Here is a 20,602-nt window from a genome sequence, read left to right as displayed (position 1 = left end):
GTGGGGTTAGGCTGCATCGTACCTCATATGGTGAGCTCTTAATGCTCACGTTCTGAGCTCAGCTTAAATCAGAATCTTCATTGTTCGCTGCTCACGTGGTGACCTCCCTATGGCTCACGTCGTGAGTCTTGGTTTTACCCAAAAACCATGCCTTGACTCCCTGAAACCATGACTCCCTGAAACCATAAATTGACCCGATCCGAAAAAATGGGTGTTACAAAGATAGAGGAGCCATCGACTCCAACTCTCCTTAATATATCCATGCTTCAAGAATATCCTAGACAGATGCAATTGAATGATGCATTGACTGACAAAAATTACAATGATTGGGCTAAAGAAATGAAGAATTTATTATTTGCCATGAACAAGAATGGGTTTAAAAATGGAGCATTCAAGAAAACGGAGGAGAGATCACCAAACTACATGACGTGGATGTGTTCGGATGTAATGATAAAGGGGTGGTTAACCACCACCATGGAGATAGACATCAAAACAAGTGTGAAGTATGAAAACACAATAAGGGAGATCTGGGAGGATCTTCAAGAAAGTTTTGGAAATGAAAGTGCTCGAAGAGCATATGAACTGAAGCAGTCCCTCACAATCACGTGATAAGATGGATCGTCCGTTTCTGCTTACTACACAAAGTTACGGGGAATCTGGGATGAAATCCAAACTGTGTCTCCTATTCCTCATTGAACATGTTTCAACTGCAGATGTGATATCAGAAAAATACTAAACGAGTCCAAATAGAAAGAGAAACGACGGAGGTGACTGCTTTCCAAAATCATTCCCTTTAACTGAAAGATACCACCATAGACACTAATTAGCAAAAGAGAAGATCCACGCCAAAGGAGTCTAGATGAGTAACATGGGAAGAACGGAGCATTGTAATCATTGTGGCAAAACCGAGCACAATGGAGATGGGTTCTTTAAAAGGATCATTTATCCCGATTGGTGGCCAGGAAAAGCAAAACAAGAAAGGAACAAAACGAAGGTGGTTGATATGGACACATGAGCTAGTCCAATACTAGGGCTTTCCAATGAGCAGTATCAAAAGTTGGTGAAACATTTCACAAAGGATGGTTCAAATGACAAGTCTACCCTAACAGTCAACATGTTCAATAAGGTTGAAATTAATGATGCATGGGTTGTTGACTCAGGTGCCACTGGGCATATAACATATGATGAGAATATTTCGCTATAGATCGATAGATTCTAAACAGAAAAACAATATTAATCAAGTAAAGAACACAGGAATGGATCAAATGGTGTCGAATGATTAATATCTCACACCTCAGAAGACCTCGATGAAGAACTTCGACTGTAGAGGTGTGCTAGGGTTACAATGCAAAAGTAATTAATGAGAACGATAACCTGAAAGCTATACATGCATGCATAATATATACGCTAAACCTAATGATAATCCACGGTTGGACAGACCCAAACCGGGTAAGCAAAATGGACTAGAAAACGAGCCCAAAGACGCAACACTTAAACCCAACAATCTCCCCCTTTGCGTCAATAGAGGCGAGAGATCAATTCGGTTGAGCAAGTGTAGACTTCTTCACTGTCTTGAATACATTCGGTATAATGGCCAAAAGAGTGTGACGAAATGCTATATACCACCGAAGCACGTCAGAGAAGTTCTTTTTATCCGAATCACTGTTCTGTTTACACCTGTGAGTTATATCAAGTACGTGCTCCAAACAAGTTGTGGAGAACAGGTGTTTGTCAACAAGAGCGAAAAGAAATTTTTCACCTTCGCCTCTAGTGAACATTACAGTGTGATGAACTGGATCTATCTTGCCCGTTTTCATCTTATTTAGATCACTTGGCTTCCCGATATTCTTCACAATCAGCTTCTTTCTCATAACATTTGCAACCTCCTGATCCATCTTAGCAACTTCATGGATGTAGGAAGCCAACATTCTTTTAATGTGATCGAGGATCGGCTCATACTGCTGTTGATTGGTAAGCAGAATGTTGAACATCAGAATCCAATCGTGTGGGTTCAGGTTTGGAAGATCAGCTAATGAAATCATATGAACCGAGTTATCAGAACCTCGGGTCACCCTGAACTTAACGGTGATAAATTTTCCAGCAACAGTTGGTTTCAATACCTTGACAGAGGTTATTTTCTGAGCACTCCATGTCAAGTATTGGGGTTGGGCAAATTCAAGATAATAATCGATCAGATCTTGATCAACCTGTGGGTGAGGAGAAGGGACTTCAACCGTTGAATCAAAACAATGGAACACGAATTCCCTACAGGTGATGGGCATGTCAATTTGAGAATCCCTCGTATTTTCACGATCAAACGAGGCAATAGGTTCCAGCCAGTAAGTGTTAGGAGACTCAATCGCTTCTTTGATTAATCTTTCCCGGGTCCAAGTGGGAAAGAGAGTCTGCTTGCAAATCAGTGCGTCTTGAGCTTCTTTCTGCTTTTGCTCTTTCTCTTCTTCCTCTCTGGCTATCCTCAGATTTTCATTGATCTCTTTATCCCTTTTCTTCCTCTTTAAAGCCTCAACAATCATTTCTTCTTCTTGGTCATCACTATTTTCCACAACACCCTTTAATTTTTCCTGTCCACCAGAACCCGAAGCTACATTAACCTTCGGTTCGGTTTTGATAATGACTTTGGGTGGAATTGGAGGATTTTGATCATCTTCCCCACCTTGTTGCGGAGTGACCACAGGCTATGTAACACCCTGAATCTGACTCAATATCTGAATAGTAGGAAGAAGTCTAGCAGTCAAGTGATTCCGGATAGTAAGGGTGAGAACAAGATCATGAGCATTAACAAGAGTACTGAGAATCGAGAGAACATCCCCAAGACAACTTTTAAGAACTGTCCGATCAGTCTTAAGTGATGCAAGTTCCGTCTGGGCTTGAGAAAGATGAGCTGACTGGAATTCAAGTTGTGTAGTCTTTTGAGCAAGTTCGTCCATAATCTTCTTTTCCGTGGCCAGGTCAGCCTGAAGATTATCAAGGCGAGAGTTGACCGAAGTGAGAAGAGAAGTGTGATCAGCTTGGAAATCAATTCGAACAGAATCAAATTTTGCTTTCTCTTCGTGAAGGGACTTGGAGAGAGAATCAACAGAAGCATTAACCTTTGCAGCATTGGAATCGGCATGGGCTTTGAGTGATTCCAAAAAGATATTTGACTCATGAGCGAGATCTGTTACTTCTGTTGTTGCTTTCTTGCAGGTAGATGTGGAAGCATCCACAACCTTTGTAGATTTGTCAATTGAGTCTGTATATTGCTGAAGATCAGTGTCAAGAAAAGCTTTTAAATCAACGTCTGAATAAGTTCATGAGGTACCAAGCAATTTGTCAAGCTTATCATGAAGATCTTGTAAATGGAGCTTTGTCATCGGAGCATCATCCTCATTTTCACTTGGAAGTCGATAAGGACTATAATAAGTGGAGTCAAAATCAAAGTATGTACCTCCCAGAATAGGCTCAGAGTCTGTTGAAGGTGATGGTGATAGAGGTTTGGTGGTAACAGGGGTGTTAATGCCAATGGGATGTGCCCCCGTATCAGATACGTTGACACTCACCAAAGGTCCAGTGGTTGTGGTTGTTGTAGCTTGAGAAAAGATTGGTGGTGGTAGTGGAGTAGTAGTAGTAGGTTGAGAAGTGACAGGTGGTGGAACGGGAGCAATCGAGACTGGTATTGTGGTCTGTTTTGGAAAAGGAGGAGGAGTCGGAACATGAATCTGTACCTCAGGAGTTGGAGATCGGGGAGGAGTATTTCCCCTTGGTGAATGTTCGTGTTGAACGTCCTCTTCTTCATCGGCTAGTTGCTCCTCTTCATTAGTAGCAGAAGGCGTCGGTGCCTTTGGTCGCTTTGCCATCTTCTTGACCTTTTTCTTTTTGGGAGAGGAAGGTGCAGCTTTATCAGCCTTACGCTTTTTAGGAGATGAGGGACCTTCGGTCTCGTCATTCTTATACTCTGGTTTCTTCCCTCTCTTGGCAGGTTTGTCAGCAACCTCCAAAGCACTCTACATCTTAGGAGTGAGTTGGCCTGGACCAGAAGGTGGAAATTTCCTGTAATCTACCATTACTCTACTTTCACTAGAGACACAGCGGCTCATGGATTCAGGAATAGAACCGATGTAGATGAACTTTGTAGGGTTAGTTACAATAATTTTGACCGTGTCAAAAGTAGCGACAGAAGACAGTAGAGCACCCTCCATGACAGGAATCTGAAAAGTTTGAATGGCTGTGTGAGTGACTAATGTCCAGAAACGACTGCATGAAATCTCAGAATGTCTGGATGAGGAGTTGAGGCTCTGCACCAGTTGTGACCAGATTAGGGAACCATAATCCAAGTTGATTCCATTGTAGAGACCATAAAGAATGGTCAGGAAACCTTTACTCGCCCCATCCGACCCTGTAACCCTTTCTGCTAACCCCTTGTAGAGAAGTGTAAGAAGACCATTCCATTGAGGTGGTAAACATGACTTCTTGAATTTCGTCACCGTAGTTAGAACGTCTGTGTATCCCATGTCATAGAGCATCAAAAACAACTGAGTTTTGGTGATGAAATTGGGTGAGATGACAGAAGCATCTGCAGCAAGCCCTAGCAGAGAACAAAAGCATGCTTTGGATACATATGTCTTTTGGTTAGAGATATCGAAGAAAATCCGTTCCTTGCGTTTGTCGTATGAAGCAGTGAAATAGACCTGTGATAAAAGGAACATGGGAACAGATTCGACTTGAGTGAGAGCAATCACCAATGGAGAATACTTGAGACACTCTACAACGTGAAGCATGTACGAATCATAAAGGAAAGGATCTAGTTGAATGATGAGATTCTGATTGGGTTTTATCGTAAGCAAAGAGGATGATACTGTTTGATCTTGAAAAGAGGATGATTCCGCCATTGTTGTAGTGAAGAAGAAGATGAGCAGTTGTATATCACCGGTTGTTTGCAAGAGAGAGGTTGAAGAAGGTAAGGAGGTACCGTAGGTGTAAGAACCCCCTTTTATACCATTGCCAGGAGAGAGAAAATATTCGCTATGATGATGATACGATCTCTGAAACGTCGCCTGAAAAAGCGCGATTTGACAGCTTGGTTTCCCTAGATATACGTCAGCAAGCGTGGGTGTAGGAACCGTTTCAAATTCACGCGCCCAATTCAAATGCTTATCCACTTACCGTCTCTTCAATTTTGAAAAAACAAGAAGCCACAAACGAGTCTCATTCATTCGCTTCATGTTAAGCAACCGTCGCTCCTCCATAAGAAAGGGAACCATCATATCTGGTAGAACCGAAAGCACAAATCTCAAAAGTGCCATTAGTACCACAAACAAGAGTTTGGAAAATCATAAAGATCTTCGTGCAAGAGTGTGCCAAAGAAAAATAAATAAAGCAAAACATTTATGGGATTTAAGTGATGTCTATTTAGACACGAAACTGTGGATCCTGGGCACGAATCTCTTCCTTCAAAGTCAAGAGAGACTGAGAAGTGTCTGTGTGGTTTCCCGTGAATTACGATCAAATGTTTGTAAAGAAACATTGAAAGGCATCTTTTCAATTATAGGCTTTAGTGGGTAGTTTACTTTCAACCGAACATCGATACTTAAAATAAGACCGAAAGTTGGATGAAGTACTTGTGAGACCGATGTGGCCTGTTGAACAAGTAGGTTTGATAAAATATTCAGTAACTGGATGTATTTTAGAAATCTCAAAAAAAATAAAACTGGATCTTATGGGAAGAAACGTCCTGGTGTTAGTCAGTTTCATAAAGATCACGCAAAAATAAAAAGAGATTTCGTGAGGTTACAAGTAACAGTTTGAACAGTTTAGCGTTCACCGTCAATTCATTCAAGGTGTTGGATTTTGGGTCTCACTTAGCACGTGGTAAACGAAACTAAGATCATTAACACAGAGATTGTGTAACCATAAACCTCAATGGTAATCGCTGAGAGTCTCAAGGGTTACTTTTATGAAACGAAAATTAATGGAGAATTGTGAGAAGATGGTGAAGGAACCGAAAGTACCTCTGCTATATAAGAATGACAAACCAGAAAACTCTTAACTCACTATGAGAAGAGTAAGGTAGCTCGTGACTTGAGTGATTTCAGCAGCCTGATTGGGAAGAAACGATTAGTGTTTATCGAATCATTAAGGCTTCACTCAGTGTCATGGAGGCTTCGGTCTACATGCAGCAACATGCTTCTAGGGACAGTAAACTAGTACATAGATAAGAATGTTATACCTGCCCCATCATCATTGTTTTTCGCATCTGTGAACTTGAATTAATTTTGAGAATTAAGAGATAAAACTTAAAAACACATAGAAATTTTTTTGTAGTTTTTGGATTTGTCTTAAAAATAATAAAAACAGAAGAGAAAATATTTTTGGATTTTTGGAATTTCTGAAAAATAATAAAAAACAGAAGAGAAAATATTTTTGGATTTTTGGAATTTCTGAAAAAAAATAATAAAAACAGAAAAGAAAATAAATACTAAATATAAACACACGAAAGAATAAGAAAGCTTTACAAAAATATACAACCGAAACCATACCTTAGAAAAGATGAAGTGAAATAGACCGAGCGCTCGGTTCATTTCGGTTCCCAAAAAAATTCCAGAGCTGAAATAGACCGAGCGTTCGGTTCATTTCCGTTCCCGAAAAATTTTAGAGCCGAAATAGACCGAGCGTTCGGGTCATTTCGGTTCCTGAAAAATTCTAGAGCCAAAATAGACTGAGCGTTCGGTTCATTTCGGTTCCCGAAAAATTCTAGAACCGAAATAGACCGAGCGTTCGCTCTATTTCTCTTGTTCAATTTTAGTGAGAAGAAAGGAGTTTCGGTACTGACTCAGCTTCCATCATTCCCAGGCCTTGGAGTTTCTTGTTAAAGCTTGCTTCTGGTAAGGCCTTAGTGAAGATGTCAGCCAGTTGATCTGAGGACCGAACGAAGTGAACTTCAACATTACCATCTTCAACGTGGTCCTTAATAAAGTGGTATCTCAATGCAATATGCTTGGTCTTGGAATGTTGCACTGGACTGTGACATATTCGAATCTCACTTTCAGAGTCACAGTAGAGAGGGATTTTCTTCATGCTTAAGCCATAATCTCTAAGTTGGCTTTGTATCCATATAACCTGTGATGTATAGGATGCTGCAGTGATGTACTCAGCTTCAGCTGTGGAAAGAGACACGAAAGTTAGGTTCTTTGACTGCCAGCTGACAAGTTTGCCATCAAGGAACTGGCATCCGCCGGTTGTGCTCTTTCGGTCCAATCCACATCGACCAAGATCAGCGTCAGAGAAAGCTTGAACAAAGAAGCCGAATTTTGCAGGATACCAAAGACCGAGAGACATGGTTCGCTTCAAATACTGGAAGATATTTTTCACTGCAACCATATGAGGTTCTCTAGGATTTGCCTGAAACCTGGGATAATAGCAGACATAAAACATGATGTCTGGTCTACTAGCTGTTAGATACATTAGAGATCCTATCATCTGACGATAGAGAGTGATATCAACAGCCGGTATCTCAAGAGATGGAGTCAGCTTCATGCCAAATGCCATTGGAACCTTTACTTTGGAATCTCCCGCCATACCGAACTTTGTCAACAGAGTCTTCATATACGCTTCCTGATTAATGAAGATGCCTTCTAGTCCCAGGCTCACGGGGCTTGCTTCAATCCATAGACTGCTTTATCCAGAATGTGGCAGTGATCAGGATATTTCTCGTTCACAAATCCGGGTGGTTGCTCAACGTATACTGTTTCTTCTAGTTCTCCATTCAAGAAGGCACATTTTACGTCCATTTGGAAAACTTCGAAGTTTTTATGTGCAGCATATGCCAAAAAGATTCTCAGAAATTCCAACCTTGCTACTGGAGCGAAGGTCTCTTCATAGTCTATTCCTTCTTCCTGGCAATATCCTTTCACCACCATCCTCGCTTTGTTGCGAATGACGTTTCCCTCTTTATCTAACTTATTTCTAAAAACCCATTTTAAACCGACTACAGATACATCCTTTGGTGTGGGAATCAGCCTCCAAACACGATTTCGTTCAAACTCATGGAGTTCGTCTTGCATAGCTTGCACCCAATCAGAGTGATCAAGAGCAGCATTTACCGTCTTCGGTTCAACTTTAGAGACAAACGAATTAAACATGCAGAATTCTACTTGAGAGAATAAAGCAGTTTGCTTCGCTTTCATTTGAAAGCGTGTGAGAACACCCTCAGATGATTCACCAATGATTTGAGTTTTAGGATGATCCTCTGTCAATTTTATGAGAAGAGGGTAATTTGGATTATAGGCAGGATCCAGCTCAGCATTGACTTCTTCTTCCAGTTCTGACAGATCGCCTTCGTCATTTGTATTTTCATTCTCCCCCTCAAATGGCGAACCGAATCCCATGTCAGGTTCTGTACTCTTCCCCTCAAATAGATCTTCATGGGTTGGGATTTTTGATGGATTCTCTCCCTGGAAAGGCATGTCGGTTGTTTTTGGTGTAGACGAACCCTCCCCCTGGAGTATAGTGCTTTCTCTTGGAGGGTCATCAGTAGCTGGATGATCACCTGATGCAGTAGGTTCGCTTTGAGTCTGCTTCTCGGTTGGTTGTTGATTTTCGCTTTCCATGACTTTAGCAGCTTCATCGATGATTTTATTCAAGGTATCGATTTTGTTATCTGCTGCTTATGCTTCTGAGTGGATCGCCTTTTCTGGTTCATCAAAGAGCAGCATGTACTATTCAAAAACATTGGAAATAGGAACCGAGACTTGACCGGATTCTGGAAAGATTTCCTCCGTTGGACTTTCGGTTGTTCGTATTTTCTTCACGTAATTGTCATCAAAAGTAACACAGTAAGTTTCTTCAATCTTCTTCGAGCGTTTATTCAGAACCCTATATGCTTTTGAAGTAAGCGAATAACCAAGAAAGATCCCTTCGTCTGCCTTAACATCAAATTTGTTTCGGTTCTCTTTGGAGTTGAAAATAAAGCATCTTGAACCGAACAGTGGAAAAACTTTACATTGGGCTTACGATTATTCAAAATCTCGTATGGAGTGATGGAAAATCGCTTGTTGAGGAAGGATCGGTTCTGAGTGTAACATGCAGCAGCAATTGCATCAGCCCAGAAGTATAGTGGAAGAGAAGCGAAGCTCAGCATGGTTCGGGCAGCTTCACATAAAGAACGGTTTCGCCTTTCAACGATCCCATTCTGTTGTGGAGTATAGGGAGCAGAGAAGTTGTGAGTTACTCCCTTTTCTGCCAGAAACTCTTCAAAGTCTTTGTTTTTGAACTCTAGCCCATTATCGCTTCTTATATTTCTTACCACCTTTCGCAGCTGCAATTCCACTTGCTTGATAAAAACCTTTAGCTTGGGAGTGGCTTCTGATTTCTGTTTAAGAAAGAAAACCCAGGTGAAGCGAGAAAAATCATCTACAATAACAAGTATAAACTTACTACCACCGAAGCTTTCGATAGCCGAAGGACCACATAAGTCGATGTGCAGTAGTTCAACAGGTTCGATGATTTTTGTATTGATACGAGAAGGGTGACTCTTTCTACTTTGCTTGCCCATCTCGCACGCTGCGCACAGGTGTTCTTTGTCAAATTTAAGAACAGGAAGTCCACGCACGTGATCACCAAGCACCAGTTTATTAATATCTTTGAAGTTCAGGTACGATAGTCTTCGGAGCCACAACCAACTTTCATCTGAGTTCGCCTTCGACAGTAAGCATATTGCAGGCTTTCCTTTTATTGGGTTTAGATTTAGAGGATACATCTCCCCTTTGCGCTCAGATTTCAATAGAACTTTCTTCGTTTGCTTTTCGATTATCTCTGAGCCCTCATCATCAAACGAGACTTTCAAACCGGTTCCTACAACTAGTTGAGAAACACCGATGAAGTTGTGCTGCAATCCTTCCACGTAGGCTACTTTTTGTATTGAGAATTCTCCGTTGGTGATCATGTCATACCCTTTGATCGTGCCATATGAGTTGTTTCCATATTTAACACATCCACCATCCTTAAGGGACCAAAACTCCCTAAGCTCTTCCCTCCTTCCAGTCATGTGACGAGAGCAGCCACTGTCAATATACCATTCGTCGTCAAACTGCTCGTCACTTATAACCTGAAAAATTAAGCAGATTTAGGAACCCAAAGTCTCTTGGGCCCTAGTGAGTCTTTTACAGAATGGGGAATTGCAACCAAAAGATCAACCATATATGTTCTTTTTATTAAAGTGGTTTCATCTTTTATTTTGATGGTATAAACTTTGATTTTATTTTTCTCTTGTTTTAGTTGGGATGTTGCAGATTGTTTATCTTTAGTTGGTTTCTTTATTGAGGTTTTCTTTGGAGTCCTAGGGTTAGCTGACTTTTTGTTATTTTGGATTTCAGAATCTAAGCACAACTTTCCCTTTCCTTTGATATCCTTCACAGAGTTGGACTTTGGTTGAGAGTGAGGAGGATGGGAGTTAGGACCGAAACTTGACTTTTGGTTCTGAGCACTTGTGTTGGGACCGAAACAGGACTTTCGGTTCTTGGCGTAGTAAGAGTTGGGACCGAAACTTGACTTTCGGTTCTTGTGACTACTAGAATTAGGACCGAAACTGGTAGTTCGGTTTACCTGACTGCATGACTAGCAGTGATTGCAAGAATGAGACTTGGCTTGTGCTTCCTTTTTGAGATTAGAAGCTTTTTCAGAGCGAACATAAGAGGGGTTTTGGGATTGCCAAAACTGTTTTCTCTCATTGAGGTTCTTCATGTATCTTTTATTCCTCTAGCGTTTCTGTTCAGCAAGTTTCTCTTGAATCAAGTGAATGTTGGCCTTAGGTTTCGTTTTCTTCTCATGAGCTTCGGTTGTTGTTGATGATACGTTGGAAGCTTTCATTGGTTCGTTTGGTATTTCTTTTGTACCACTTGAACTGGGTTTATCAAAGCTTGAGGGTTTGTTGAGGGGTTCAGGAATGTATCGTCCCTTAACTCTCCATGAGGTTTGCTCTGACAGACCAACTGTTTCATCTGCATTATCGATAGGTGCAGACCAGAAGTGGTTATCGCAACCTTCAACATTATCTTTGTCAACCATGGACTTCAACTCCGCTGTTTGTTTCTTAGTTACTCCTGTGACTGCATACACTTGGTTTGGTGTAGTTTGTACCTTCTGATAAACAACGGCCTTTTCTTTGAGTATCTTGTATTTTTCCTTTGATACCCGAGCGTACTCAACCGAATTTTTCAGATATGAGTGGTTTTGCTGCTTCGGGTTCGCTCTTAAGGAATTCTGAACAATCGACCTCGTCTTCTACGAAGATTTCGCTCATCTCACTGTCCTCATCAAATTCAGAAGTGGTTTCTAAATTTATTTTATTTTCTGAACTTCATTTGGCGTTGGATGAGTCAAACTTCTATATAGTCTCGGTCTTGATTTTTAATTTATCATTTTCGTCCAGTAAATTCTTAAGCATGCATTTATGTTCTTTGGACTCAATGAAAGATTCAATTTTGTCCAGTCCATATTTGTAGGTTACTGAAATCTCATCTAAATACATTATAGATTCACATTCAGCAATGACTTCGTCTTCCTTAAATTCAAGGAAGGGCAAAATCATTTTATGAATTTTTTTACCTATCTCACAATCTAGATGTAACTGGGTGATGTTAGTATATAAGCGTTTAGCAATGAAACAAAAAACATTTCTTTGTTTTAAAAACTTTAAATTGTCTCGTTGCACATAAATAAGTTCATCCCTAGCCCTAACTAACTCTGACTCCTTCTGCTGTATCCACATCCTTCTTTCCTCACTCTTGGAAGACTCCCTGCTGAGTTGGTCAGTTAGGTTAGAATTTGCTAAGCGAGTTTGCATAAGACTGCCACTTAAGTTAGAAAACTTGAATTTTAATTCATTTAGTTCTTTTTCGTTGTTTGTTACTGGTATTTTAAGAGATTCTAGGATAGATTGTACCTTCTTGATCAACTGATCGCAATCGCTGATCTTTTCACTCACAGGCTTGGCAGCGAAGCATTTGTCTTCCTCAAGCTTCGCTTCCTCATGCTTACTTTCGGTTGTTACCATTAAGCATCTCCCAGCCGACTCAGCAACTCCCTCTCTCCCCACATAAGCTCTTCCATGCGAGGGTCTGCGTACCTCTTCATCTTTAGAGTCTGTAGGCCAGACTTCTACTTCACCAAACTCATCATAAATAACATGTTCCTGCACAATTAAAGCATTCATAGAAACGTTAGTTGCTTTCTTCTTCTTTATCTCCTCCAGCTTTCTCATGTAATACGCTGCGTCATCTTCACCATCCTTCTTCTCATCCATCTTCCTTAGCATGCAATCCTTGGCAAAGTGGTTCTTGCCATGACAGTAGTTGCAATCGTACCCAGAGTCTCCCACAATCTTGCTCTCCTTCTTTTCGTCGTCCTTTTGAGAGGTGTTCTTGGTTTCTTCTTTCACCTTTTCTGAGTTGTAGCTTCCCTGCCAGTTTCGGTTCTTGTTGACTGGGAACTTTCTGCGAGGAAACTTCTTTGGTTTGTAACCATCATTGCATATTCTTCACTAGACAGATCGCACTCTGACATATCAGATTCCTCCTCTTCGTTTGGTACATTCTTGCTCTTAGAAACAAGGGCCAGTGGACCCACACCCGAAACTACCTTCGCTTCCTTTGACACCACACTTTCATGAGATTTGAGTATACCCATCAGTTTCGCCAGCGAATATGATTTAAATTGCTCATGAGCCTTCACAGTCGAGACCACTGCCATCCATTCGGGCCTTAAGCCATTCATGAAGGTAACCTTTTGTTCGATCACCTTCCTTTCAATACCGTGCTTCATCATCTTGCTGAGCAGATGGTTGAAACGATCGAATGTCTGAATGAGTTTCTCTTCAGGTTTTTGTTCGAAAGCACCGAATTCAGAGAGCAATAGGGTTTGGATCGAGTGCTCTAGATCCTCAACAGTTGAATATAATTCTTTCAACCTATCCCATATTGCTTTCGCTGTTGTGCATGAACTTACCAGTCGAGAAGTATCGGATTGCAAAGCGAATCTGATCATCCTCATGGCTTTAACGTTGCATAACACCTTGTCTTTTTCATCTTGAGGGATCTTATCTATGTCAGCCAGGAGTTGGTTATACTCTTTTTGAGTCTTGACCGTTCTGTTCATTCCAGAGTGAACAAACGGACCCAATGTTATTGCTTCCCAGATAAGATAGCCATTGTCTTCAGATCCAATGACATAGTCTTCGAAGTGATGCGCCCATACTTCATAATCTTGAGTATAAAGAATGGGAACCCTTGTAGTGGATCCTATACTGTTGGAGATGTTGATCGGATTGATTTGAGAGTCATCGTGAGACATGATGAACTTTTTCTTTTAATCTGCTAGAATCAGACTTGTAAAGTTGAACTTAGGGTTTTATCAAACACAAGAGATACCGTCGACAAGAAGAAGACAACTTCTATATATTGATAAAAGCGGAAACCCTAAAGGATTCTTCAAACAGAAGAGATGCGTATGTATTACACAGTCTCCTGCTCTGATACCAATTGATGGGAATATTTCGCTATAGATCGATAGATTCTAAACAGAAAAACAATATTAATCAAGTAAAGAATACAGGAATGGATCAAATGGTGTCGAATAATTAATATCTCACACCTCAGAAGAGCTCGATGAAGAACTTCGACTGTAGAGGTGTGCTAGGGTTACAATGCAAAAGTAATTAATGAGAACGATAACCTGAAAGCTATACATGCATGCATAATATATATGCTAACCCTAATGATATTCCACGGTTGGACAGGCCCAAACCGGGTAAACAAAATGGACTAGAAAACGAGCCCAAAGACGCAACACTTAAACCCAACAACATATAAACACAAATTGATCAAAACATTAGAACAACCAATTCATTGGAGCCACCCGTTACGATACCTAATGGAGATCTTGTCCCTGTAAAAGGAAAGGGAATTTGCACGTTACAAAACCGAATCAAAATTGAAAGAGTTTTGCATATTCCTAAATTCAATTGCAATCTAATTTCTGTTAGTCGTCTTACCAAGGAATTGGAATATGTTGTAACGTTTCTCCATGAATTATGTTACATGTAGGACATATGCTCGATGAACTTGATTGTCGTGGGTGAATACAAAGGTGGTCTTTACCGTATAGGCTTGGGGGCGGAGCAAAGGAGCAGTATGACGACAACGGCTGATGTTGAGTTATGGCATAAGAGTTTGGGTCATGCCTTCAAATCAAAGCTAAACCAAGACAATTTTTTTAGAAAGTTTTTCTTAAGTTAAAAGAAAAAATTTGTGATTCATGTATAGATACATTGCATACTAGACTTCCTTTTCCTCGTAGTTTAATAAAAGCGGGTAGATTTTTTGAAATATTGCATGTTGATGTTTGGGGCATGTAACCTACACCTTCACTTTCTGGTGCTAGTTATTTCTTACATTTCTTGATGAATTTAGTAAGGGATGTTTGGGTTTATCTCCTTAAAGACAAAAGTGAAGCAGGAAACTATTTGATAGATTTTCGCAACATCGGGAAAACTTAATTTGAAAAACGAATCAAAATAATAAGAGTAGAAAATGGTGGAGAGTTTATATTATGGTTTATGAAAGATTTTTATGCCAAGGAAGGAATTACGCTGGAAACACTTGTTCTCATACCCCTCATCAAAATGGGGTTGTGGAACGTAAAAACTGACATATTCTCTAAATTTCCAAGGCGTTAAAGTTTGAAGCTAACCTATCTGTCAAGTTCTAAGGAGATTGTTTCCTTACAATGACATATGTCAAAAATAGGTTTCCATCAAAAGTTATTGAGCACAAAACACCGTACGAGATTCTTTTTTGACAAAAACCCATTTATGATCACATGAATGTTTTTGGTTGCCTAGCTTTTGCAAGAAACACAGATACCAAAGGAGATAAGTTTGAGGTGAGGGGGAGACTAGGTGTATTCATAGGTTACCCACAAGAAAGAAAGGGTATCAAATATTTTACATCAAAGATAAGAAAATTATTACTTCTAGGGACGTTAAATTTATGGAAAATAATTTCCCTTTTGCCAACACAGATTCTAAGAAGGGTCATACTGAAAAAATGATATCAAGTTCTTGGATAGAACGCTCCAAGAAAACGACGAGGATGTACAAAATGAAGATACCCAAGAGATACCAAAAGAGTTAGTTTATGAAGACAACATAGATCGAAACACCATAGATGATCAATATGAGTTTGTTTCTAACAAAGTCACGAGAAATGAAAGCACACCTCAAGATCCCACAGTTAATGACACACAACCAGTCGAAAATCAAAGAGATAAAAGGAACATGTCTAGACCTAAACATTTAGATTATTTCATCGTGAAGATTCCCCCTCGGTAGACCATACTCCACCTACCTCCAATCAAGACTCATCAACGGTACATACACTAGCGAGTTTTATTTCCTATAAAAATTATACTGATTCACACAAAGTGTTTTTGGCAGCCGTAAGCGCAAACAATGAGCCGAAACATTTTAATCAAGCTGTGCAATACGTAATATGGAGGGAATCCATGCAAAGAGAAGTAAATTCAATTGACGATAATAGTATCTGGATGCTTGAGAATCTACCAAATGGGAAGCGCGTGATAGAATTAAAATGGGTCTATAAGATCAAATACAAACCCAAAGGTGAGATTAAAAGATACAAGGCATGTTTTGTTGCAAAAGGATTCACACAGTTAGAGGGTGTGGATTTTCATGACACATTTGCACCGGTGGCAAAACTTGTCACAGTTTGAAGCTTGCTTGCAGTAGCGGTAAAAAGGGATTGGATCACACATCAACTAGATGTCAACAAAACCTTCCTACATGGGGTCTTAGATGAAGAAGTATACATGAATATACCCCAAGGTTTCACGAAAGTAGGAGAGACAAGAGTGTGGAGACTAAGAAAATCTCTCTATGGTCTAAGACAAGCTTCTCGTAATTGGTATAAAAAATTCATAACGACGTTAAATGTAAAATTCAAACAGTCACATGCAGATCATTCACTCTTATTTTATAAGAATCAAGGAAGCTTCGTTGCTCCTCTTATCTATCTTAATGGTGTTGTAATAGTTGGAAATGATGCATCAAAAGTACAAGAAACAAAAGGCTATCTAGATAAGATGTTTAGTATCAAGGATCTTGGTCCGTTAAAGTACTTTCTAGGCATAAAAGTGGCTCGAAATATAAATGGCCTAGTCTTGAGCCAACGAACGTAAACTTTCGATATCCTGGAAGATAGTGGGATGAGTGGATGTTGTCCAATTCAATTCCTAATGGAACAAAATCTGAAACTTGATTAAGCCAAGGATAGTCCTCAGGCTGATGCGAGTCAATATAGGCGCCTCGTAGGGAGACTTCTTTTCCTACAAGCCACCAGGACATACATAGCGTTAGGGTTTAGGGTTTAGGGTTTAGGGTTTAGGGTTTAGGAGTGTTTGACCCTAGACAAAGTCACATGGATGCAGCACATCGGATTTTACGTTACTTGAAAGCTACACCAAGTCAAGATTTCTTCTTTCCAAAAAGTAGATGGGATAAATCTTGCTACTTACTGTGATGCAGACTGGATTGGGTGTTCTTCTACGAGACGTTTAAGCACTAAGTATTTTCTTCTTCTTGGAGGTGCACCAATTTCTTGGAAAACTAAAAATAAATCTATTGTATCAAATTCTTCCACACAAGTTGAGTATAGGGTCATGGCATCTTCTGTTAGTGAACTTTATGGCTGTGATGACTATTGAAAGAATTAGAAGCACCTTTGGTTGGACCTACACCATTATTTTGTGATAATCAAGCTGCCAGACACATAACCAACAACCCAATTTTTCACGAAAGAACCAAACACATTGAAATGGATTGTTACTTCGTCTCTGAGCGAGTTCTGTCAAAGGAGATCTGTCCCATTCATATACACACCACACATCAAGTAGTTGATATGTTTACAAAGGCTTGAGGATCACAACGTCTTCAGTTTCTACTTTACAAGCTAGGCATTCAGAACTTACATGCTCTACTTGAGGGGGAGTAAAGGATTTTAAAGGAATTATCAGTTCTTTTTTTAACATTTATCTTTTTTTTTTAATTATTGTTATCTTTTGTTTAAACATTAGTTATGATCCGTTAGGATTCCTAGGTATTCAGGATTCCCACTGTATAAATACTTTTTAATCTTGAATGAAAGCTAAAGCCTTTAACTACCAAATTCTTTAGGTGTATGTTGTGGTGAGGTTTAATTTTGGAATCGGATGATTCTTTATTAAATTTCACTTGCTCAAATTGTACGTAGTGATCTGACATGATTCTTAAGGATCAATTGTTTTTTTGTTATTAAAATATTAAAATAAATATTAAAAATATAAAAAAAAATCAAAAGATGTAATAGTCATTTCAAGAGAATTTAAAAGATGTAATAGTCATTTCAAATGTAGCATATATCAAATCAGTGGTGGAGCCAGAAATTTTGATACGGGATACAAACATTATTAAGATTCAAAATAGTAATGCAAACATTGGCGGAGCATTATTAGGGCCAGGGGGGCTGTCCCCCCCCCCCCCCCCCCCCCTGATTTTTTGGTTCTTAATAGCCCTTATAGTTTCATTTTATACATTTTATACCCAAAAATATAAAATTTTGACATTGGCCCCCCTACTTACCAATTTTTATACATATTATATATTTGGCCCCCCGAATCAAATGTTGAAGCTCCGCCCCTAAATGCAAAGAGTTTCTTAGTATTTAAATTCGTAAATGAGAAAAAAATATAATTTAAGCAAAAATTACAATTGAATCTGCCAAAGCTTCATGTCTTGAAATCGATCACTGATATCGTCACCAAAAACTTATAGAAACACATCCTTCCAAATAAAAGTGACTAAACAATCGTTTAAAAATTGATCATCCATGTTATTCCTCAATTTATTCTCTGTACACTTGTTATAGCAATCATAAAATATATATTTTACGTAGTTATTCAATCTCATGTATTAAAGACATGGTAGAATGCATTTACTTAGGTATACAATAACATAGAACTTGTTTACAAATAATTTATTTTTATATATAAACAACTTTTTTTAGAGATGCTGTAGTATCCCAACGCCACATGTAGCTCCGCTACGTTATCAAATCCACCAAAAACATATATGTTTCACTAATGATAAAAATCAAAATTTTTTTTAGACTTTAACCATTTATATTTACAAACCGCATTGGCCAAATTTGCCACCATAACTATTATTTACTGATAAAAAACAAGAGGGCCCAAATAAAGATTTTCCCATGTATCCATGTAATACATGTCGACTGAAAAGTTATCTTCTGTATTGGTCTAAAACATGAATAATAATAGTATTAAAATAAAATAAGGAAGGACCCAAATGAAAAGTTATCTCATGAAAGTTTAATTTATCATTCATTATCGACGTAATTGTTGTCGACAACAAAGATATTGAACTACGTGTCCAATTCCAAGCCGAATATCCTCCGTCGACATACACATACACCCTCTCACACATGCCATGAACACCGCCAACCACTAACGTATCACCTTTAGAAAATCAAGGATTTTCATCTATTAACCACCCTATATAATATTTCCTTCTCTTCCATTCTCAACTCACAGATTCTATCTTCCAATCGAGTTCCTTTTGATATTCACTCGAAGTGTAGAGTGCAATACATTGATCTTGACATCCAATGGCTTCACCACAGGATGAGAAGAACCCTGGAGTCATGGGAAACATATTTAAAGCGGTTACTGACACTTTCGGCGGGGCCAAAGATGCTGTTACAGGAAAAAGTCAGGAAGCCACCGAGAAGGCGCCGGTGGAGTCCGTCGCTGAAAAAGCAAAAGAAGCCAAGGATACAACAACGTTGAAAGCCGGAGAGTTCAAGGACTACACTACACAGGTTGCAAGAGAAACCGCTGACGTGGCTAACCACAAAGCTAAAGAAGCCCAGGACTTGGCTGCAGAGAAAACAAAAGAAAGCAGTGATGCAACTGCCCAGAAGGCCATAGAAACAAAAGATTTTATTGCTGAGAAGGCCATTGCTTCAAAAGATTTTACGACTGAGAAGGCAAAAGAAGGGCAAAATTCCGCTGCTGATACTGCAGTGGCTGCAAAGGATTTCGCCGTCGAGAAGGCTATCGCAGCAAAAGATTTTGCGACTGAGAAGGCAAAAGAAGCGCATGATGCAACAATTGGGAAGAAGGGCGAGTAAAAAGATTGAAGTAATTTCTAAAATAAATATGTATTTGTGCTTATAATATGTATTTTTACATTTGAAACCATTTGATGTATTGAATTTATGCATTTAAACCCATTTTATGTAATGAATGCGCTTTATATTGAAAACGGTATTTTAATTACCAATAGTGCAATACAAGTTAAATGTGAAAATATGTATTAGATGTAAAAACTTATTTATACTAAAAATATACATTTATTTGTAAAGAAACGTTATTTATATGTTGAAATATTTTTTTATATATATTTATGCATATAGACGGGATATATGAGAAAAACACAACTATATATACCTTAAATTATTTTTATGTTTCATAAAAACTTTTATATTATTATATTTAACAAAATTTTATAATTGATCACTTTGGTTTGCATGTAAGAAAATATGAATAATAACAGCATAAAAAAAAACATTACCGGTTTAATTCACAAATAAGAAATATTAATGAAAAAACGGTTTTGATATGGTTTATCGAACTTAAGTTCGTTACCTGAATCTAAATAAATAAAAACATTATGAAAACTATAAACAGTTAAAATTATATAAAAAAAACCACAAAAGACTGAAAGGTAAAAAAAATTATCAAATTATTGAAAAAAAAAAATAAAAAAACAGAAAAATTAATATATATATATATATATATATATATATATATATATATATATATATATATTATAAATTACATCAAATTTTTAAGTTAGACAATGCATCTTGATGAACAATTTTTACCTCTTGAATAATTTTACTTTACGTATTGAATTACTATTTTGATGATGCATGAATAGGTTGTTATGTAGTATAAATGTTCATCAAATGCAAAGAGAAAATCACATCATCTTGAATACAATCTTCTAAGTGTCAATAATCCTCTCAAATTTCATCCTTTAATTTTATAATGTTTTACTTTAGTTTTTGTTAGTTTTAGTTTTAATTATGTCGAATTTATAACACTTTATCAGTACGAAAACTCTAATCAAATGGAATCACATTTATCCTACTCAAGATATATATTACTTAATAAAAAAAGTATTTCTTATAAAACAACAATTATATTAAAAATAATAATGAATTATGAAAACTATTCGTTATTAACGACTAATGATATTTATTTATTTTGTCAACCATTATTTATGTATTCTAACTTTTATTTATGCATTTACATTATTCAACTTATTTTTATTCATATATACTAACATTTAAATTATGCACCTAATTTTTATGTATACTAACATTTGTTTATACATACCAATATTTATTTATTTATATTTTAGATATTCTTCATAATTTTATTTAAATATTTACTAATATTTATTTATGTTTCT

At 38.1% G+C, this 20,602-nt stretch overlaps 2 protein-coding genes across 2 annotated transcripts; both read left to right on the top strand.

Annotated features, from left to right (window-relative positions):
• The first annotated feature begins 207 nt into the window (after positions 1–207).
• On the top strand, positions 208–609 carry LOC145157481 (uncharacterized). The gene has a single exon (XM_079076514.1). The coding sequence runs from the start codon at positions 208–210 to the stop codon at positions 607–609; it is 402 nt and encodes a 133-aa protein (XP_078932640.1).
• A 17,970-nt stretch (positions 610–18,579) lies between these two features.
• Positions 18,580–19,490, top strand: LOC145159145 (uncharacterized). Its single transcript, XM_079078062.1, has one exon. The coding sequence runs from the start codon at positions 18,729–18,731 to the stop codon at positions 19,251–19,253; it is 525 nt and encodes a 174-aa protein (XP_078934188.1). The 5' UTR covers positions 18,580–18,728; the 3' UTR covers positions 19,254–19,490.
• The last annotated feature ends 1,112 nt before the right edge of the window (positions 19,491–20,602 follow it).

Source organism: Lactuca virosa, chromosome 2 (assembly GCF_052849685.1).
Source record: "Lactuca virosa cultivar CGN04683 chromosome 2, Lactuca_virosa_CGN04683_v6, whole genome shotgun sequence".
Lineage (NCBI taxonomy): Eukaryota > Viridiplantae > Streptophyta > Magnoliopsida > Asterales > Asteraceae > Lactuca > Lactuca virosa.
The sequence above is the reverse complement of the archived record's forward strand: the minus strand, read 5'-3'. Positions and strand labels throughout refer to the sequence as shown.